General features: G+C 47.7%; 1 protein-coding gene across 1 annotated transcript; it reads right to left on the reverse strand.

The window, feature by feature from the left end:
• Positions 1–153: 153 nt before the first annotated feature.
• Positions 154–17,865, reverse strand: POLI (DNA polymerase iota). The gene is made up of 10 exons (XM_035100758.3): positions 17,610–17,865; positions 15,032–15,157; positions 14,229–14,393; positions 9,442–9,594; positions 9,124–9,360; positions 7,930–8,108; positions 7,007–7,098; positions 5,534–5,667; positions 2,842–3,044; positions 154–1,001 (listed from the first exon to the last, which is right to left on the reverse strand). The coding sequence occupies exons 1-10, from the start codon at positions 17,707–17,709 to the stop codon at positions 219–221; spliced, it is 2,172 nt and encodes a 723-aa protein (XP_034956649.3). The 5' UTR covers positions 17,710–17,865; the 3' UTR covers positions 154–218.

Below are 17,865 nucleotides of genomic sequence, written 5' to 3' on the forward strand. Positions count from 1 at the left end.
CACTCCCAACATATTAAAGAAGCAAACCCTTCTCATGTAGCAAAGTAGCACATTGGGGAGAAATATAACTTGAGGGTGCACTAAAACAAAACAAAACAAAACAAAAACAAAACAAGCCCTCTTCTCCAGTTGCTGTCAGAAATGGCACCATCCTAGAATTCAGCCATGTGGTTTTATTTAGTTTCAACACTGCATTGATAACCCTGTGCATTTGGTGATCATTTGGGTTTAAAATATCTTAATAAACTGTTTGAGTGGGGGGCTGAAGGAAGCCCTTTCTTTTCCCTTTTGAGCCTGTTTTGAGTTTTGCCAGCCCGCAGCTTGGAGGCAGGCTCCTGGCTCTTCCACTCCACCAACAGTTCCTTCTGCATCTCCGTAGGCAACTCGGAAAAGGTTTGGGGATCAATACTGGGAGGGAGGACAAGTTTTGAACCGTTTTTCCAACCTTCGTTGTTGGCTTCTTTGTCTGGGTGTTTCTGCCCCTCTGGAATACAAAGCTGCAGAAATGAAGGCTGAGGTGGAACTGGGGGCGAGCTTTTAACACCCATAGTAGCGTCAGCAATTGATGCATTTTCACCAGTCTCTAGAGAGCGGCTGGGAGTACAAGTGTTTACAGCCATGCCCCCACATGCCAAAGAGCTAACGTCCTGTTGGATGCTTCCAGAAATCAAGGACGCATGGCTCGTTTGGTCTTGTGCCTTAACCGGCATTCCTTCTCTCGAGACCAATAATGTTTGTTCCTGTAGAGATGCTGCAGAATCTCCTCCTCTCATTTGGCTAGAAATAATCTCTTCCTTAATGTCTGCTGGAAGTTGGTTAAACACATTGCAGTCAATGCCATCAGGAAGCAAATGAAGCGGGAACTCAAGAGGGCCAGTATCTTTCTGGAGGTCTGGGGACTCCAGTCGACCTTTTATAGCATCCCTCACCTCTGATGAAGCTTCACAGCGGTCCAGCTTATCTCCTAAAGTTATTCGTTTTGCACCCATCCCTTCTGTTTCCTGCAACACAAATGACACCTTTTTTTTTGTGCAAGAACATTATTTGCCAACCTGGTGCTCTGAGCAGATGTTTTGGACTACAGCTTCCACCAGCCCCAGCCTGGCTGTTGCAGAGTTAGTCAGTAAATAACACAGTTTAAAGCTGGGGCTAACTTTATTAGCGAAGCACGATATGCAAGAGACTTGGCTGGGTTTCATGCCTAATGAGCACAGTAGCTCATGCCCTGTAGTAGGGCCTACTCCATGAAATAAGTTGCCATGACTAAAGCTCCCCCCTCCCCCTCTCCAGGGTTTCGTGCAAGCAGTTGGAGACTGCGCCTGCATGCGGTCTGTATTTGCTCCTTCTGTTTCATACCTCTCCTGGTTCTGCAAGTCAGTGTTAGAGTACTGAGGAGTACAGCTCTGATGAGAAATGGTGGGAGCCTCCTCCTCCTCCCCCTGCTCCTGACCAGGATCCTGAAACTGCCCAGGAGCAGTGGAGCAGTATAGATTTGGAACAGTGTTTTGCAGAGGGACATAGTTTGGAAGACAACAGCTGGGCAGAACTGAGTGGGGGACAGCTAGGAGAAGAAGAACTGGAAGAGAGAGAGAGCTAATAGACTCTCTCTCTCGCTGGAAAGTGCCTAGCCTATCAGCCCAAGGCCAAGTAGAGCAGATAAGGTGGCTACACAAAAAGCACGGTGGCTGTGAGATCAGGTTGCAAGGCGCGGAAGTGACTAGAGGGGAAGTGGGTGGAAACCTTAATTGGGAGCACTTTCATTCCAAGAATCAATGCTTTGTTCTTTTGCTGTGATCATTAAAAACTATTTAAATGGTAAGAGACCCTTTTCGCTTTGTCCTGCTTATCTACGGCCTAAGCAGGGGAAGCAAAGTCCCCAAAGCCTGACGGGGGAGGGGAGCTTGTCACAGCAGGGTGGGGGGGAGACACCTGTAACTTCACCAGCCTGGCACATCTCTGCCTCTTGACCTCCCTCCTTCCACTCTCCTGCTTCAGCTTCTGCCTCTGATTCTCGACTTCTCTCTGCCACAGACTGTCCCAACTCACTGAGCTCTGTTGCTGGCTCCCCAGCCAGTTCCTTCACCATTCCTCTGCGTCCTTCACCATTCCTCTGCATCCAACACTGGCTAGAGCTGATGGGAGTCATAGTCCAAAACATCTGCAGACAGCATCAGCTTGGCAAAGGTAGATTAAGATACCCAGCAAGCATCATTCAGTTGACTGTCAATCTCTTCTAATTGCTCTTTGAACCGTACTCTTGCGAGTAAGTCCAGAAATAATTTTACTAGCCTGCCTGCTCTACACATACGTTACTCATATATATATATATATATATATATATAAAAACCTACAGTTGAGATCTGTGCCAGAATTCTGATAGGGACCATCTATACCAGGATTAGCCAACTTGGTGCCCTCTGTATGCTGTTGGATTCAACTACCACCAGTCCCAGCCAGCATGGCCAGTGGTCAGGAGATGGTGAAGTTGTAATCCAGTGGGCACCAGGTTGGCCACCGCTGACCTATGTTGTATTTGTGGTGGCGACATCTCCAATACCAACAGGCTGAGCTGGTGTACTTGATAAGAGTCTTGTCTACAAAGTATAGGTGAGGGGCTCAGCCTCAAGCTTTCTCTAGTATTTTTTATTACTAATGAGGGAGAAATAACAGCCCCTCAAAATTTCAATTTTCATTGCAAAAAGTCTTATTCAGTGAATTTAAGTAATATTACTTTTTTTCTGCTGTATGGAGTTTGTAAACCACAACATCACTTTGGGACATAGCAGGCAACATCTCTCTCTCTCTTTTTACAAAAAATAAAAAATAAAGTTCTGAACTTACATGAATGACTTTGCTGCAGCTGGAAGAGGGTGGTGAACGAGTTAAATAAAACCCAATAGACTGCTTGGCGGAAGCAGGAGGGGCCTTGAGGCTGGAGAAGCAGACGTTCAGAAGCGTCAGATGAAAGGGAACTTGCACATTTATCATCTTATGAAACAGTTTCATCAGGAGAGCAACCAGGTGGGCCTTGACTTTGGAGTCGCCTGGATGTGAACATTTAAAAACAGGAGAAACCCACCCTGAAGTTACACACATGTTTTACAGTGCCGAACAAGATCTGCAGCAGAATTCCAGTAAAGATCATCTATACTGGGGGAGAGGGCATGGTACCCTCTGGATGTTGGGACTCCCAACTCCCATCACCCCCTGCCAGCATAGCCAATGGTCAGGGACCGTCCTCCAACAACATCTGGAGGACACCAGATTGGCTGTTGCCGATTTATGCAGTACAGTGGTGCCTCGCTAGACGAATTTAATTCGTTCCACGGGTCTTTTCTTATAACGAAAAATTCGTCTAGCGAATCCCATAGGAAAGCATTGAATTTTTTTTGCCCATAGGAACGCATTAATTGAATTTCAATGCATTCCTATGGGAAACCGCGATTCACTAGACGAATTTTTCATAAAACAAATTTGTCTAGCGAGGCAACCTCCGCTCGAAAAATCCTTTCGTTAAGCGGAAATTTCGTTAAGCAGGGCATTCGTTAAGCGAGGCACCACTGTATGGTACTTGTAAAAATAATGCCTCCAATACTGGTTGCCAGAGCTGGCACGCTGGCACCCAAAGCACAGTTCCATGTTTCTATGAGGGAAGGGAAAGTTATTTGATTGGATGGGATACAGGGGTGGTCTGAAGCATAGATGCCAACTTCCAGATTGAAAAATCTGGGATCGGCAGCTGCACGGGACCGGAAGTCGCGCTGTGGCCATTTTGGAACTGGGCAGAGCGACACCGGAAGTTGCTTCTATGCATGCTCTGCCCATTTCCAAAATGGCCGCAGCGCCATAAATTGCTTCTGCGCATGTCCAGAGACTCCGGACATGTGCAGAAGGAGCCTCCCCGGGCTGGTAAGAATCTGGGGGATTTACGGTTTTTTTAAAAAATCCGGGCTGCCAGCGGGAAACGGCTGGAAAACGGGGGTTCCCCAGGGAATACAGGAGACTTGGCAGCTATGGTCTTAAGCCCAGGATGCAGAGAAGCAAAAAATTGAAAACAATTTATAGGGAGCCCGGATGCAAGGCAACTGATAGGTGGGTGGGTGTTCAGTAGGGAAAGGGTTTGGCAGAGGTTGTTGTGGACACTCGTCACCAGAAGAGAGTCTACTCAGTGGCAACTGGGAGAACCCCAATCTATCTCTGCCTTACCCCTGCCCCTGTAGTAAATTGAGGAGGGCACCTTGGAGCAGGAAGCATCAGGCTTTCCCCAAAATAACTGCACAGCAGGCTTGCAAAGACCATGGGCCTTTGCAAGCAGTGATGTCAGGCACTTTAAAGGCTTGATCTCTTTTGGGGACAGGCAGAGCGATGCTTTCAGCAAAGAGCTGAGACAGAGGAGCAAGGAAGGGAGGCTCAAGGAGAAGAGACAGGGCACTGAGGCAAGGAAGGGCTCGTAAGAGGGGACTCTGAAGATACTTCCCAGTTCTTACAGCCAGGAGAGGCTGTATGCTATGAGACAGGGAGGGAGGGGGGGGAGGGAGGGAGGGAGGGAGGGAGGGGTGCTAGGAACAAAGAGACAAGGTGGATAAAAAATGGTTGCTACCTGTAGGCCTGGGATGAAGAAGCTGTCCCTCCCCCCCCCCCGAGAAGATACTGAACTTGCTCCCAAAGAAACATTACTGCAATCCTAACACATTGTCTGTCATGCCTAGGTAATTGCTGCTCTTTGCTGTAGGGAGGCTGGATGCTTTTCTTCTTAGTTGGGGTTCCTCCTTCACCCAAGTGGTTTAAATGACCACACTTCATTGCACAATAGCGCTTGATTAGAATGAAATGCAAAATGAATGCTGACCTGGGCCATGTACACTGCACTCCCCAGCGCAAGGCCAACATGTGAACCTTGCTTTTTCCAGCTCCTTTTCCAGCTCACTGTCAGCTAAAACTGGTAAACAGGGTATTGTGCTATGTGCTGATGCCTCTCTCTCTCTCTCTCTCTCTCTCTCTCTCTGTGTGTGTGTGTGTGTGTGTGTGTGTGTGTGTAGGGAGGCATTATGTAACGGATCAAGCTGCAGGCAGTTTTCTGCTCTCCTTGGAGGAATCACTATGGCTAGTGTGATGAGCCTCTGCACCTCAGTTGTTTAGAAATGTACCCAGCGTTAGCGCTACTCACAGAAGACCCATATAAATTAATGGGCCCAACTAACCTAGCTCCATTAATTTTAATGAGCCTACTCAAAGTACAATTTCGTTGGAAACAATTCTTCTTATTGGTTATTTGCACTTAAAGCCTTAACAGAATGGTCCCAGGTCAGGATACAAAAATCTCACAACTGCAGCAAGCGCAAAATCATAATAAACATCAGAAAATAAAGCCACAAAACCAACTGGTAACAAAACAAAAACCAGGCAGAACAGAAAAGCAACCCAGCAAGGTGAGAAGGTGCCCAACTCGACCGAAGCTCCATCGTTGAAAAGCATGCAATGGTGGCACAAGACACATCTTGAAGGGGAAGTCCCCCCCAGAAAGGCAAGTTACCTGTTCCAATCCTCTGGACCACATGCGATGGAATGGGGCACTGGCGGCTCTCCCGATTAAACCATTTATTGGTAGGGGAAAACTTCCGGATTGTTAATCTTATGGTATGTGGCTTTCTTCCATCCTTGTATAACCTGACCAAAACAAACAAACACGGAGAAGCACAGAGGTTGACATGCCCACCATTTCCCAAATGTTTCAGTTTCGCCTGGCTCAAGAAAACTAAACCCTATCAAGCATTTTTACAGCACTGCAGGAATATTCCAAGCGCTTCAGCCATGTGGATCGGTAGGTGACATCCCCACCCCATCAAGGGCCACTTTGTCTTGGAAGGTAATTTTCTGGGGGCCACAAACTGCCTGCCTGCCTCTCTCTCTCTCTCTCTCTCTGTGTGTGTGTGTGTGTGTGTGAGGGGTGGAGAAGATTTTTAAGCCAAAGGAGAGAGCAACACTTTATCAACACCACTAAACAAAGTACATTGGCTTAAGATTCAAATTTGGGTTCTACTGGCAGGAGCATCTTGTGAGTGGCTCCTGCTGGCAGAAAGAGGGGGCGGGGAATGACTTTTGCCAATCTCCCTTTCCTCCTGTAGCTCCTTTGCCCCTAGAAACCTGTTCTGGAGGACTGGGGGAGCGCATGAGAGGCCATGCAGAAGGCTGCTCAAGGGACCTTGGTGAAAATGCCACATCACCTCTGACTCCAGTAGAAGCCTCCACTGCATAGCTGCCAAGTCTCCCGTATTCCCCGGGAAATCCCCGTTTTTCCAGCTGTCCCTAGCTGAAAAAATGAATTTTTTTGTTTTTCCCCGGTTTATTCTGGCGCGATGGCCATTTTGGAACTGGGCGGAGCATGCTCAGAAGTGACTTTTGATGCTGCTCTGCCCAGTTCCAAAATGGCGGCAGTGCGACTTCCGGTCTGCTACTTCCGGCCAGGTCCCTTATTTCTCCGACAGCAACTTGGCAGGTATGCTCCACTGGCCTCCAGTCCCCCCTGTGAATGGAAGTAGCCCGCTCCCTCCTGGGTGGGGGCAAGTGTCAATTGCCAGTGGTGGGCGGAGCAACAGAACCGACTCTTGCTTTGACCACACAAAAGCCAACAGCTTCTGCACAGACACACACCAATCTCCCATCTTCCATCCTGGCAGGGAAAAGGCATGATCACAGCACAGGGAGATGTTCCAGCCAGGCAAGAGCATTCGAGGAGGCTGTTGAGAGGCAAGACCTGGGGAGAGGAAGCATGGCCTGGGTAAGAGGCCCAGACAGAGAGGCTTGGAGGGGTGGCATTTAGACCCTGCGCTCACTGTTCCCCAGCCCTGCTTTATTTGAATGCAACAACCGCTGGTAGGACAAAGGACACACACGTTTTAAATACATGCATGATTATAGCCAAGTCAAAAATATATATTTTATACGAGATATTTCAGCTTATGCCCAGGCACATCTCTTCTGATAAGATACTCCATAGTTAGGTCACCTGTCCAGAAGACTATCAAGCAGCTCTTCAATTTTCTTTGTCACTTCGGCTTCGGAAGAGCACTTTTTAAAGGAGTCTTCATCACTGAGAGACTGCAGAACATTAAAAATAAATACTATAATTGTTAATACCACAGCAGCAACAAATGGGGCGGAAAAAATATGAAGGTCTTAACTGGAGAAAACCATGGATTTGCACATTCTGCACGGGCTGATTTTTCACCCAACTAACTTTGTTCTTTAAGATTTTGCATGCTGTGAAATCACCTTTGAAATACTGTGTTTGGGGGAACCGATTAAGTCGAATTTCTGATGAATCACAGCCAAGCTAGTACCAAACGTATTGCTCTGCTTTCCTTTGGCCGCCAATGAGACCGAGAGGGTGGTCCTGTCGTCTGGGCAGCCCAGGACTTCCAGACACACTGCCCAGGCTTGTGCCCCGAGGAGGTCATTTTGTTGCTGCCATTGCAATGGTTTGACTTGACCCCCGATGGCACACTCCATTGTCTCACGAGACAGACAGATCCCAACAAGAAGAAAACTCAGGCAGCGAGGTGGGGAGCGTCACACTCTCCAGATATCTCTGTCTGGCCCTCAGGACTCTTCTCAGGCCGCAACCCTACTCGATGTCCATTTTAAAGCTTTTGCCTGGATGGAAATTATCTGACCTGTGACAATGCCTCTTGGGGAGAGGTAGGTCTGCATTGAAACTGCTGGTGTGTGTGTGGCTGGAATAGAACCTATGACACAGTATCAATATTTGCATCCATTGCTCTGCCCATCTTTGCCTCTGGCCTTTGTCTGCCATGAGGGAATGTGGCCCCTGGGCTGAGAAAGTGTTCTCCACCCCCAGTGACTAGGGCATGGCAGAATGTTGAGAACGGAGGCAGAGAAGACCTTGAGCACCTGTGTTTTCCTATATACCTGAGGGAGCCCCGATGGGCTGACTGGGGAATCGTCTTCTCCCCAGCTGAGCTTCTGAATATGTTGGGCAACCGAAGATCCCAGCTCTCTCTCTAGGATCGCAGCCGGGCATGTCTGGAGGTCACGCACCGTGGTGAGTCCCAGCGTCGCAAGGCGCTTTGCTGTTTTATAACCGATACCTGCAGAAGAGAAATAGTTCACCCTACAAGCGCTGGAGCAAACAGGGGAGTGCAAATCTCTCAGCGGACTAGCATGAAATGGAATGGCCTTGAACTATGAAGTCCTCAATTCAAAGACAGCAGGAGGCTTCAGGCATGCCCACAAGCATATTTATTTACTTGAAAGCAAACCCAGGAAGTCCCCTTAGTATGTAAAAACTGGCCCCTTATTTCTGAATGGCCTTTTTTGCTTCCAGATTGATAGGTATTCAGCCACTAAGAAAGGTAACAATGTGTGTACAGAATAGGACCTGTAAAAGAATATTGAGAAATAATTCATTATGAATTGAAAAAAATGTTTAAAAGTACTTTTCCCCAAAAAAACCAGAGTCCTTTTTGTTGGGGATAATTCAGACTGAAATTCCCAGGTGTCTGAAAAGGTTATTTATGTACGCCACTACTGCAGCCCTATTTTGTTAGCCCCAGAATGGAAAGCAAGCGAGGTCCCAACTAAAGAAGAATGGCAACTTAAACTGATGGAATACGCGCAGCTTGCGGATTTAACATATAGAATAAGAGAATAAGAACATCATATGTTTAAAGAAGATTGGAAAATGTTTATTGAATATATGGGGGGAAATTGTGTATACTTGAAAACGTCGACAGCATTATGATAAATTCAACAGTGTGAATAAGTTTTGATGGATGTAATAATGGAATACTGAATGGTTTCATTTAGGTAAAATATGCAAATATGCAAAATTTATGATATGAAAAATGAACCATGGAAAGAGACATTGACATTTTGAGGTTGTTTAAATGAATATTTTAAATTGTAAAAGAGAAAATTTAATAAAAATTATACACAAAAAACACACAATGTGTGTACAGAATAAACAAAGTTAACATTTCTCTTTTCCCGCCAACCACTCAAAAGAAGAAACCTTCCCCCCCCAACCCCCTCCTCTTAAACCTACCCTATACAGATGAGTGCACATCTAACTGGAACAGAGGAATCTCCCCCTCCCCATCTTACCAGGCACTTTCATAACGTTGTCAAGGCTGTTCATGAGGTCCTGCCGACCCTCCGGCAACAGAACAGTTTGCTGGTTTGGTTTAAAGGTCCCGGACACCAACTTGGAGAGTAATTTGTTAGTTGCCACTCCTGCACAGCCTGTGAGGCCCAGCCTGCTGTGCATGGCTGCTCTCAAATCCGCTGCCACCTGAGACCCCACAGCCAATCGTATGTGCACTGGATCATGTAAATCGACAGCTGAGAAGCAAACAGAAAGAGTTTCGAAGAGGTGCATCTAACAGGCCAAGCGACCTCGCTTAGGAAGGGCAAGGTACTTACCCTGATTGTTATATACATGGCCTGAGAGAGAGATTTTAGAAAAGGCATCTTTTCCCCACTGTTCCAGCCTTATTTCAACCATCTCAGTGATGTCTACAAAATTTTCATCCAATCCAAGCCTTTCCACCAGGGGAGTAAAATCTTCCAACAGTGCTGTAAACAAAACAACAAAGTGTTTAATTGAGCTAGCGGAGGGTTTACAGGGAGACGCGGGTGGCTAAACCACTGAGCCTCTTGAGCTTGCTGATTGGAAGGTCGGTGGTTCGAATCCCCACGACGGGGTGAGCTCCTGTTGCTCTGTCCCAGCTCCTGCCAACCTAGCAGTTCGATAGCATGCCAGTGCAAGTAGATAAATAGGTACCACTGTGGCGGGAAGGTAAACGGCGTTTCCGTGCACTCTGGCACTCATCACGGTCCTCCGTGTGCCAGTAGCGGTTTAGTCATGCTGGCTACATGACCCGGAAAACTGTCTGTGGACAAACACCTCGGCCTGAAAGTGAGATGAGTGCCGCAACCCCATTGTAGGGTCGCCACGCAGACTGAAGAAACTTTGCCACACAGCAATAGAGAAAAGGAAAGTACATTTTATTGTTTGCTGACAGCAAGCAATGGCTCAGATGATACTTCCTAAAGCCGAGCCCAGAACAATGGGTGTCTCAAACATTTATACCTTTGGGTAGCCATACATTACAGAACAATCAATCAGACTGGCTCATTTAGAACAAAGAACTACCAATCGGTGAAGGTAAGGCCCATTCCGTTTACCATTTATGAATATCATCTCCTCCTTAGAAGAGATCATCCCCCACCATATTTGGGACATCCGGGATTACCCCATATTGGAAGAGCTCATCCCAAACTTATTTGGGAACATCTAGGGTTACTGTGACCCACTAAGTTACCTCTGTCCTGGATCCTGCATCTCCTGAAGGGCAGGCGTCCAAAGCAATTTCAGCTTGGCCTATTCCTATGACTAAACGTCCCGGACATTCTATAACCAGGTGGCTTTATGTAAACATAGGCAATGCTGACTGTCATAGGGACAGTATCTTAGTGGGGCAAAGGGAGACAGAATATAGGATTTTTCAGAAAGGCAAAATGGCTTGTACCAAAAAGGCAAAATAGCTCATTCCCTGCAGTTATATACCGGTACCAGGAAAGCATAGGCCCACTTCTCGTACCTGTGACCTATAACCTATGCCTACTCACTACACCAGTGTTTCCCAACCTTGTGCATCCAGATGTTTTCGGACTACAATTCCCATCATTCCTGACCACTGGTCTTGCTAGCTAGGGATGATGGGAGTTGTAGTCCCAAAACATCTGGAGGCACAAGGTTGGGAAACACTGCACTACACCATAGCCGCCCTTGGCTGGACTTAACCGTCCAGGGGTCCTTTACCTTTACCTTACAGGGAGGAGAAGAAAATTAGTACCCCCTTAATAGAAAAATTGAAGGCTCATCACACTGCTGCCCATAGCCTAGGCCTGGCACTTTTTGACAAGGCTGTCTAATATTTCTGAACTGCTCATTTGAGGAACCCTTAATCACCTTCTCTTTGACTGAAAAAGAATAGAGGCAGATGGATCAAAGTCCAGACCTGAAGGATGCACTTTTCAGCTCAGGGTCCCCACAGTCAGTAGCCTGGGTTGGAAGCTAAACATAAACACAGGAATGCATTGCTCTGTTGATGTAAGGAAAGTCAGAAGGCCAGCCCACCATAATATCTACCATACCTGGTCAATCCAGATCAAAATAATTTTTCTAATAAAATAATTATTCTATTTATTTTTCATTCTGCCCATTATCGCAGCAACCATGTTACTGCATTGGCTCGAATATAAGCTGCACCACTCAAATTCCGACCATGAAAAGTTAAAAGTGCGACTTGAATTCGCAACCTTCCAAAAATTGGCTTTTACGGTATCGCTGCTGAAACAGACATACAGCAAAACGGAAGGGGTGTGAGTGCCTGCGGAATTTTAAGGGAGCGGCTTATATTCAGGTATTGTCTTTTTAATTTTAAAGGTGCGGCTTATTTGTGGGTGCGGCTTATATTCAGGGCTGTCTTAAGCGCCCCTGGCGCCCTGGTGCGACAGATCCCTCCGGCGCCCCACCCCCACCCCGTTTCCCAGCGCGGTGGGCGGGTGGGCAGGCGCAGCGCGGCTACCACAGGCACTGCTGCATGGCGGGCGGGCGGGCAGGCACAGTGCGGTTGCCGTGGGCGTAGCTGCACGGCGGGCCGGCCGGCCAGCGGGTGGGCCGGCGCCGTGGTGCCCTGCACCACCCAGCCTGGCCGTAGGGCCGACCCTGCTTATATTCGGTCCAATACGGTATATGGAGCATTTTAGACTGGAAGCAACAGTGAGACAAGGCATCTTGCTTAAGGAGACCTGGGGGAGATGATACGAGTTGACACTTCCGCCCACAGCTTTCAAGTCCAAAGCCAATGCAATAAACATCTCCTTTGCAAGGCCGATTGAAATGAGCAAGTTTTTGGTGGCAGCTGAATGCTCAGGCCCTAATCCCAACCCCACTTGCCTGGGAGGAAGCCCCACTGCATTACTTCTGAGTAGACGTGGGCAGGCTTGAGCTGCGACTTATTTCCCCAGGCTTTGAGGAGAGGATCGCTGCAATGATTTTGCAGGTTATTCCCTCCCTGCACCCGACCTGTTTTCTCTGTGCATTGATATCAATGTAACCCACTCTGGGATTGCTTCAGCCATGAGGAGGCGGAAAGAAATACTTTAAATGCAATAAAAGAGAGAGCTTTGTCAAGTTCCAGGCCCTTTAGTACTCCAACTTTATATTTTAAGGGAGCAAGCTATCGATGAGGGATGTGCCTGCTTCCGGGAGATGCACACATCACAAGGCAACTTTATGACATCACCACAACAGTACCTTGGGAAGATTCCTCAAGTCCGGAAGCCCCCAGCCAATATCCACACATTAGCTGCAACAAAAGTAGGAGGACCAAGAGGGGAAGTTCTGGAGGTGTGAGACACAAGCTGTTTCCACAGCTGAAGCCTACACACCTCATCTTTTCCTTGCCTGTGCATCTTTCAAAGTTATTTCCTTATCTTCTCTTGCCTAGTGCGCTTCACATCTCCTGACCACCTTGCTCTCAATACTGTTTGTACCTGCAAAAGTTTTGGGGCCGTCACACTGCTTCCTTTCCAATTGGTACACATTTCTTAACTTCCTAGAGAAATCACTCAATTTGTCATACTACACCTTAGCTGCCAAGTATCCCGTTTTTCGCGGGAAACCCCCGGATTTTAATCCGTTTCCCGCTGTCCTCCCGAATGGAGAAAAATCCTGGAAATCCCCCAGATTTCCTACCTGCCAGGGAGCCTCCATTTTGGGTGCCGCTCTTCCCATGTGTGGGCACCGGAAATCGGGCAGAGCGGCACCGGAAGTCATTTCTATGCATGCTCGGTGGCCATCTTGGTGGTGGCCGCATGGCGGCGGCCATCACCAAGATGGCCGTCACCATGCAGCCACCACCAAGATGGCTGCCGGGCATGCGTAGAAGCGACTTCCGGTGCCCACACATGGCAAGCTTCTACGCAACATCCGGTGCCGTGGTATGTACTACACACAAATCTTCCGATTTCCCTTGCCCACTTTTGTTGTGCTTTAGCCCCTATGGACAGCAATAACATGGCAGCATCCGATGGGGGGGGGGACGACACACACATTTCAGAGCAACTAGCAAAGCAGAGTAAATCTACCACTAACTCAACCTTGTGTCCAGAACATATTACAAAATACACCTGCAATAGAAACCTAGTCTGCAGGGGTCCTTTAAAAGGAAGCTATGAAGCTATCCTATGCCAGCTCAGATTATTTGCCCTTATGGCCCAGTATTTTCTACTCTGATTGGGAGTGGCTCTTCAGGGTCTCAGGAAGAGAACATTTTACATCACTTACTATCGGATCTTTTCAACTGGAGAGGCCAAATACTGAGCCTGAGACCTTCTGCAAGTAGAGTGCATTGTTGTTGTTGTTGTTGTTGTTGTTGTTGTTATTTACACCCCACCCATCTTGCTGGGTTTCCCCAGCCACTCTGGGTGGCTCCCAACAGAATAAAAGCACAATAAAACATCAAACATTAAAAACATCCCGAAACAGAGCTCCCTTCAGATGTCTTCTAAAAGTCAGATAGTTGTTTATTTCTTTGACATCTGATGGGAGGCTGTTCCACAGGGCGGGCACCACCACCAAGAAGGCCCTCTGCCAAGTTCCCTGCAACCTCACAGGGAGGGAACCATCAGAAGGCCCTCGGGGCTGGACCTCAGTCCACGATGGAGGTGGAGATGCTCCTTCAGATAGAATCATAGAGTTGGAAGAGACCCCAAGGGCCATCCAGCCCAACCCCCTGCCAAGCAGGAAACACCATCAAAGCATTCCTGACAGATGGCTGTCAAGCCTCTGCTTAAAGACCTCCAAAGAAGGAGACTCCACCACTCCTTGGCAGCAAATTCCACTGTCGAACAGCTTTTACTGTCAGGAAGTTCTTCCTAATGTTTAGGTGGAATCTTCTTTCTTGTAATATACTGGGCCGAGGCTGTTTTTAGGGCTTAAAAGGTCAGCACCAACACTTTGAATTGTGCTTGGAAACATACTCTCCTAATTGGATATAGTCCCTTCCCCAGGGCATAGAGGTGAGATCTGTACTCAAAGCTGAACCCCTGGGATAGAGAAGGATATACATCCAAACCTAGAAAATTAGCTCAAAGTTTGCCAATTCCACATTGTTAAAAAACTGTCAAGGTGATGATACCTGTAAACTTATAAGACATTTCCCGGTATTTTGTCAGATCCTCTCCATTAACCAGCACCAGTTCTGGACACTTTTCTTTGGCTTCTTTCACAGACATGCACTTCTTGACTCCAGCATTCCTGGCTTCATAGTTGCAGGTGACCACCAGGTATTTCTGTTGCACACCTAGAAGAGGTAGAAATGAAGCAGCTGAAATGAACAATCCGTTTGGAGTTTTCAACATGCCAAAGTATATTTCAGTAACTCGCACAGTATTGCTCCCCCCCTTTTTTAAATTGCCAAGATTAATTTCCAACACAAATCAACGCATAGTTAAGCAGAAGCATGTTGCACTGTGTTCAGTGGGTCTTATTTAGGGTTGCCAGACTCAATAGAGGACAGGACTTCTGTGCCTTTAATTGCCCTGCTCTCTTTTGAGTCTGGAAACCTTAAAGAGAAACCAGAAGACCCTTTGCTTGGAAATTAAACAAAGGGTCTTCTGGTTTCTCTTTAAGGTTTCCAGACTCAAAAGAGAGCAGGGCAATTAAAGGCACAGAAGTCCTGTCCTCTATTGAGTCTGGCAACCCTAGTCTTATTCCCTAGCAAGTGTGTTCAGGATTGCAGCCTTAGGCACTCACTTTGAGATTGTAGTCAAGGACTGCATTTTTGGCAAATGAAAGCTTAACTGCACAATAATACAGACCTTTGACATATTTTTCCATCGGAGCAGAGTTACAGGTAATAATTACTTGGGGAAAATGAAAAATGCAGGCATACCCTGATTTTCAATGTGCACACAGAAGAGCAGTCAACTAAGAGATTACCTAAAGGTCTGCTTCTTAATTCAGGATTGCAGATCATTTCCACCTGCGCATAAAAACAATCCAGGTCAAGGTGCACAATGATTCGGTGCCGAGAGCTTCCTGCTGATACCACTTTGCCATGGCAAGCTGCAGTGAAAGGTCAAAACAGAGATTAATTCATTTTTCATGTTTTCGCCACCAAGTACCGGTACTAAAGCATGTTAACATTTTACCAGCTGTAACTACAGTTACCAGTGTTCTACTGGCCCTGCTCCCACAATTCTAACAGCCTTCTAAACAACAGATATTTGGAAAGGAAGCTTCTCTTACTATAGGGACAAGAACATCTTCCTGCTAAATTTTGGGGCCTCAAGCTGCTGTTTTAAGAGAGCAGCAAGGAGGAAAAGTGTTAATCCGTGATGCAAAGAATTCACAGACATTCAGATTCAAGCAAACTTGTCAATAAATAAATAAATAAATAAAAATTTATTACTTATACCCCACCCTTCTGGCTGGACCTCCCTAGACACTCCGTCCAGCTTCCAACAGGATATTAAAAACACGATAAAACACCAGACATTAAAAACTTCCCTAAACAGGGCTGACTTCAGATGTCTTCTAAATGTCAGATAGTTGTTTATTTCCTCGACATCTGGTGGGAGGGCATTCCACAGGGTGGGCGCCACTACTGAGAAGGCCCTCTCTTTGCCTGGTTCCCTGTAACATAACTTCTCGCAGGGAGGGAACCGGCAGAAAGCCCTCGGCGCTGGACCTCAGTGTCTGGGCTGAATGATGGGGGTGGAGATGCACCTTCAGGAATACTGGGCTGAGGTCAAGGGGTCTCCTCCTTGAATCTCACAGAGGATACAGCACCATCCTCTCCTCTGTATCCTCTTGCCATCTTTGTAAGGGGACACATGCTACAACCTGTGCACTGATTCTCATAAGAGCACAGCACCACCTTTGCATGGGGGGGGGCACCAAAAGAGGGGCCGAATGTTCGAGAGAGAGGAAGGATGCTGAGGAGGTAACATCCTCCTCCATCGCTAGCCAAGACACATTGATGGGGCAAATGCCTTCCAGCAAAGGATCCTCAATGGCAATATTGTGAGAAGAAGGCTGTTCCTTCCTTTGCCCTAACCAGACTTGGCAGAAGCTTGCTGCTCCCCACCCCCTTATAGCAGTGGTTCTCAAAGAGTGTGGCAGGAGAGGATGACAAGTGTGCTGGGAAGATTCAAGGTCAAAGAAACATTTAAACATTTCCTTGTAATATAGTATAGTATCTATATATAGAGAGAGATAGATATTATTTGCAGGCTATGGGTAGATACCTTTTCATAATGAGGGCAAAGGAACCAAGTCATACTAAGGGCAATCCTACCGGTAGTTGTGGACCTTTTGTTTTCCAATGTATTTCTTATAAATAAATGGCATGAGCAATATCTTATTGTTAAAAGTGTGGCCCAGAAAAGAAAAAAGTTTGAGAGCCGCTGCCTAATGGCACCTCTCTCTGTGTGTGCTCCCAGAAGGGATCCAATACATTTCCTCCTCCACCTCTTTTCTAATGCTGCTCTTGGAGGGAAGGTAATAAAATCCAGTTAATAATAAAGTAAGAATGAGCACGCCAGTCCACAGATCTCTTGCACACAGCAGCAGCTTGCACTCATGCATACACCCCCATGACTGTCCACAGCAGTTTGCAAGTGTGCAAAATTACACTGGTGTTAGTAAACCATAAAGTATTCCTTATTCCATTCTCTCCTACTGTTCTCAGCCAGCTGAGGGGACCCAGGTGGCGCTGTGGTTAAACCACTGAGCCTAGGGCTTGCTGATCAGAAGGTCGGCGGTTCGAATCCCTGTGATGGGGTGAGCTCCCGTTGCTTGGTCCCAGCTCCTGCCAACCTAGCAGTTCGAAAGCACCTCAAATTGCAAGTAGATAAATAGGAACCGCTACAGCGGGAAGGTAAACGGCGTTTCCATGTGCTGCTCTGGTTTGCCAGAAGCGGCTTTGTCATGCTGGCCACATGACCTGGAAGCTATACGCCGGCTCCCTCGGCCAATAATGCGAGATGAGCGCGCAACCCCAGAGTCGGTCACGACTGGACCTAATGGTCAGGGGTCCCTTTACCTTTACCTATTCCATTCTCTCCTACTGTTCTCAGCCAGCTTCCTCCAAGGTTAGCAGCGACAGCCCCACTCTCACATTTTATTCCCCTCTAGCTGTGCCTTTCTCTTTCTGCAATGAACTCCCTGTATTTTTGAGAGGGCATCAGAAGAGCCCTGCAGCTGCAGGATCAGGCCAGAAGCCCATCTAGTCCCAGGCGCCTTATGGGAAGCAGGCAGCAGGACCCCTCCATCCCCTCGGATGATTTTTCCTTTGCCCTTTTCTGAAACGCTCCCAGTTCTACAAAGCGAGGCGACCACAACTGCTCGCAATAGCCTTGGGAGAGGCGCCAGCTTTCCAGCTCCCCGGCAGACTAAAGAGGAGCGGGTCCGAATTCTGAATCGCTTTCCACGCTGCTTTGAACCGAGCTCGGTAGATGGCGCAGCGGACGCAAAGCAGGAACCCCACGCCCCCAACTGTTGGCCCCCTGTTTACATGGGACTCTTCTTCCATCAGCAAGAGAACCTCTCCCAGGGCTGCCGCCGGGCTCCGGCAGAAGCCAATCCGGTTCCTCGTCGTCTCCGGACCCCTCCATTAGATGCGAGCAGCGTCGGCGCGGCCGCGGCAACCGGGCACCACCTCCGTCCGCGCTCGCGCGCTGCGCATGGCCGGCCAGCTGGGAAGGCGGAGTTACGCGAAGAGACTCCTTCCTTCCTTCCTCGTTCCGGCGTCTGGTCTCTCCGCGCAAAGA

The sequence above is a fragment of the Zootoca vivipara genome, chromosome 10 (assembly GCF_965207765.1).
Source record: "Zootoca vivipara chromosome 10, rZooViv2.hap1.1, whole genome shotgun sequence".
Lineage (NCBI taxonomy): Eukaryota > Metazoa > Chordata > Lepidosauria > Squamata > Lacertidae > Zootoca > Zootoca vivipara.

Bases quoted from the DNA above. Each gene is read 5' to 3' on its own strand.
- POLI (XM_035100758.3), bottom strand. From the start codon at position 17,709: ATGGAGGGGTCCGGAGACGACGAGGAACCGGATTGGCTTCTGCCGGAG. The intron at 14,394-15,031 runs GTAATCTCTTAG...TACCTCTTCTAG, and splicing joins ATTAAGAAGCAGACCTTTAG to GTGTGCAACAGAAATACCTG. The intron at 7,099-7,929 runs GTATATAGGAAA...AATGTTCTGCAG, and splicing joins GCCCATCGGGGCTCCCTCAG to TCTCTCAGTGATGAAGACTC.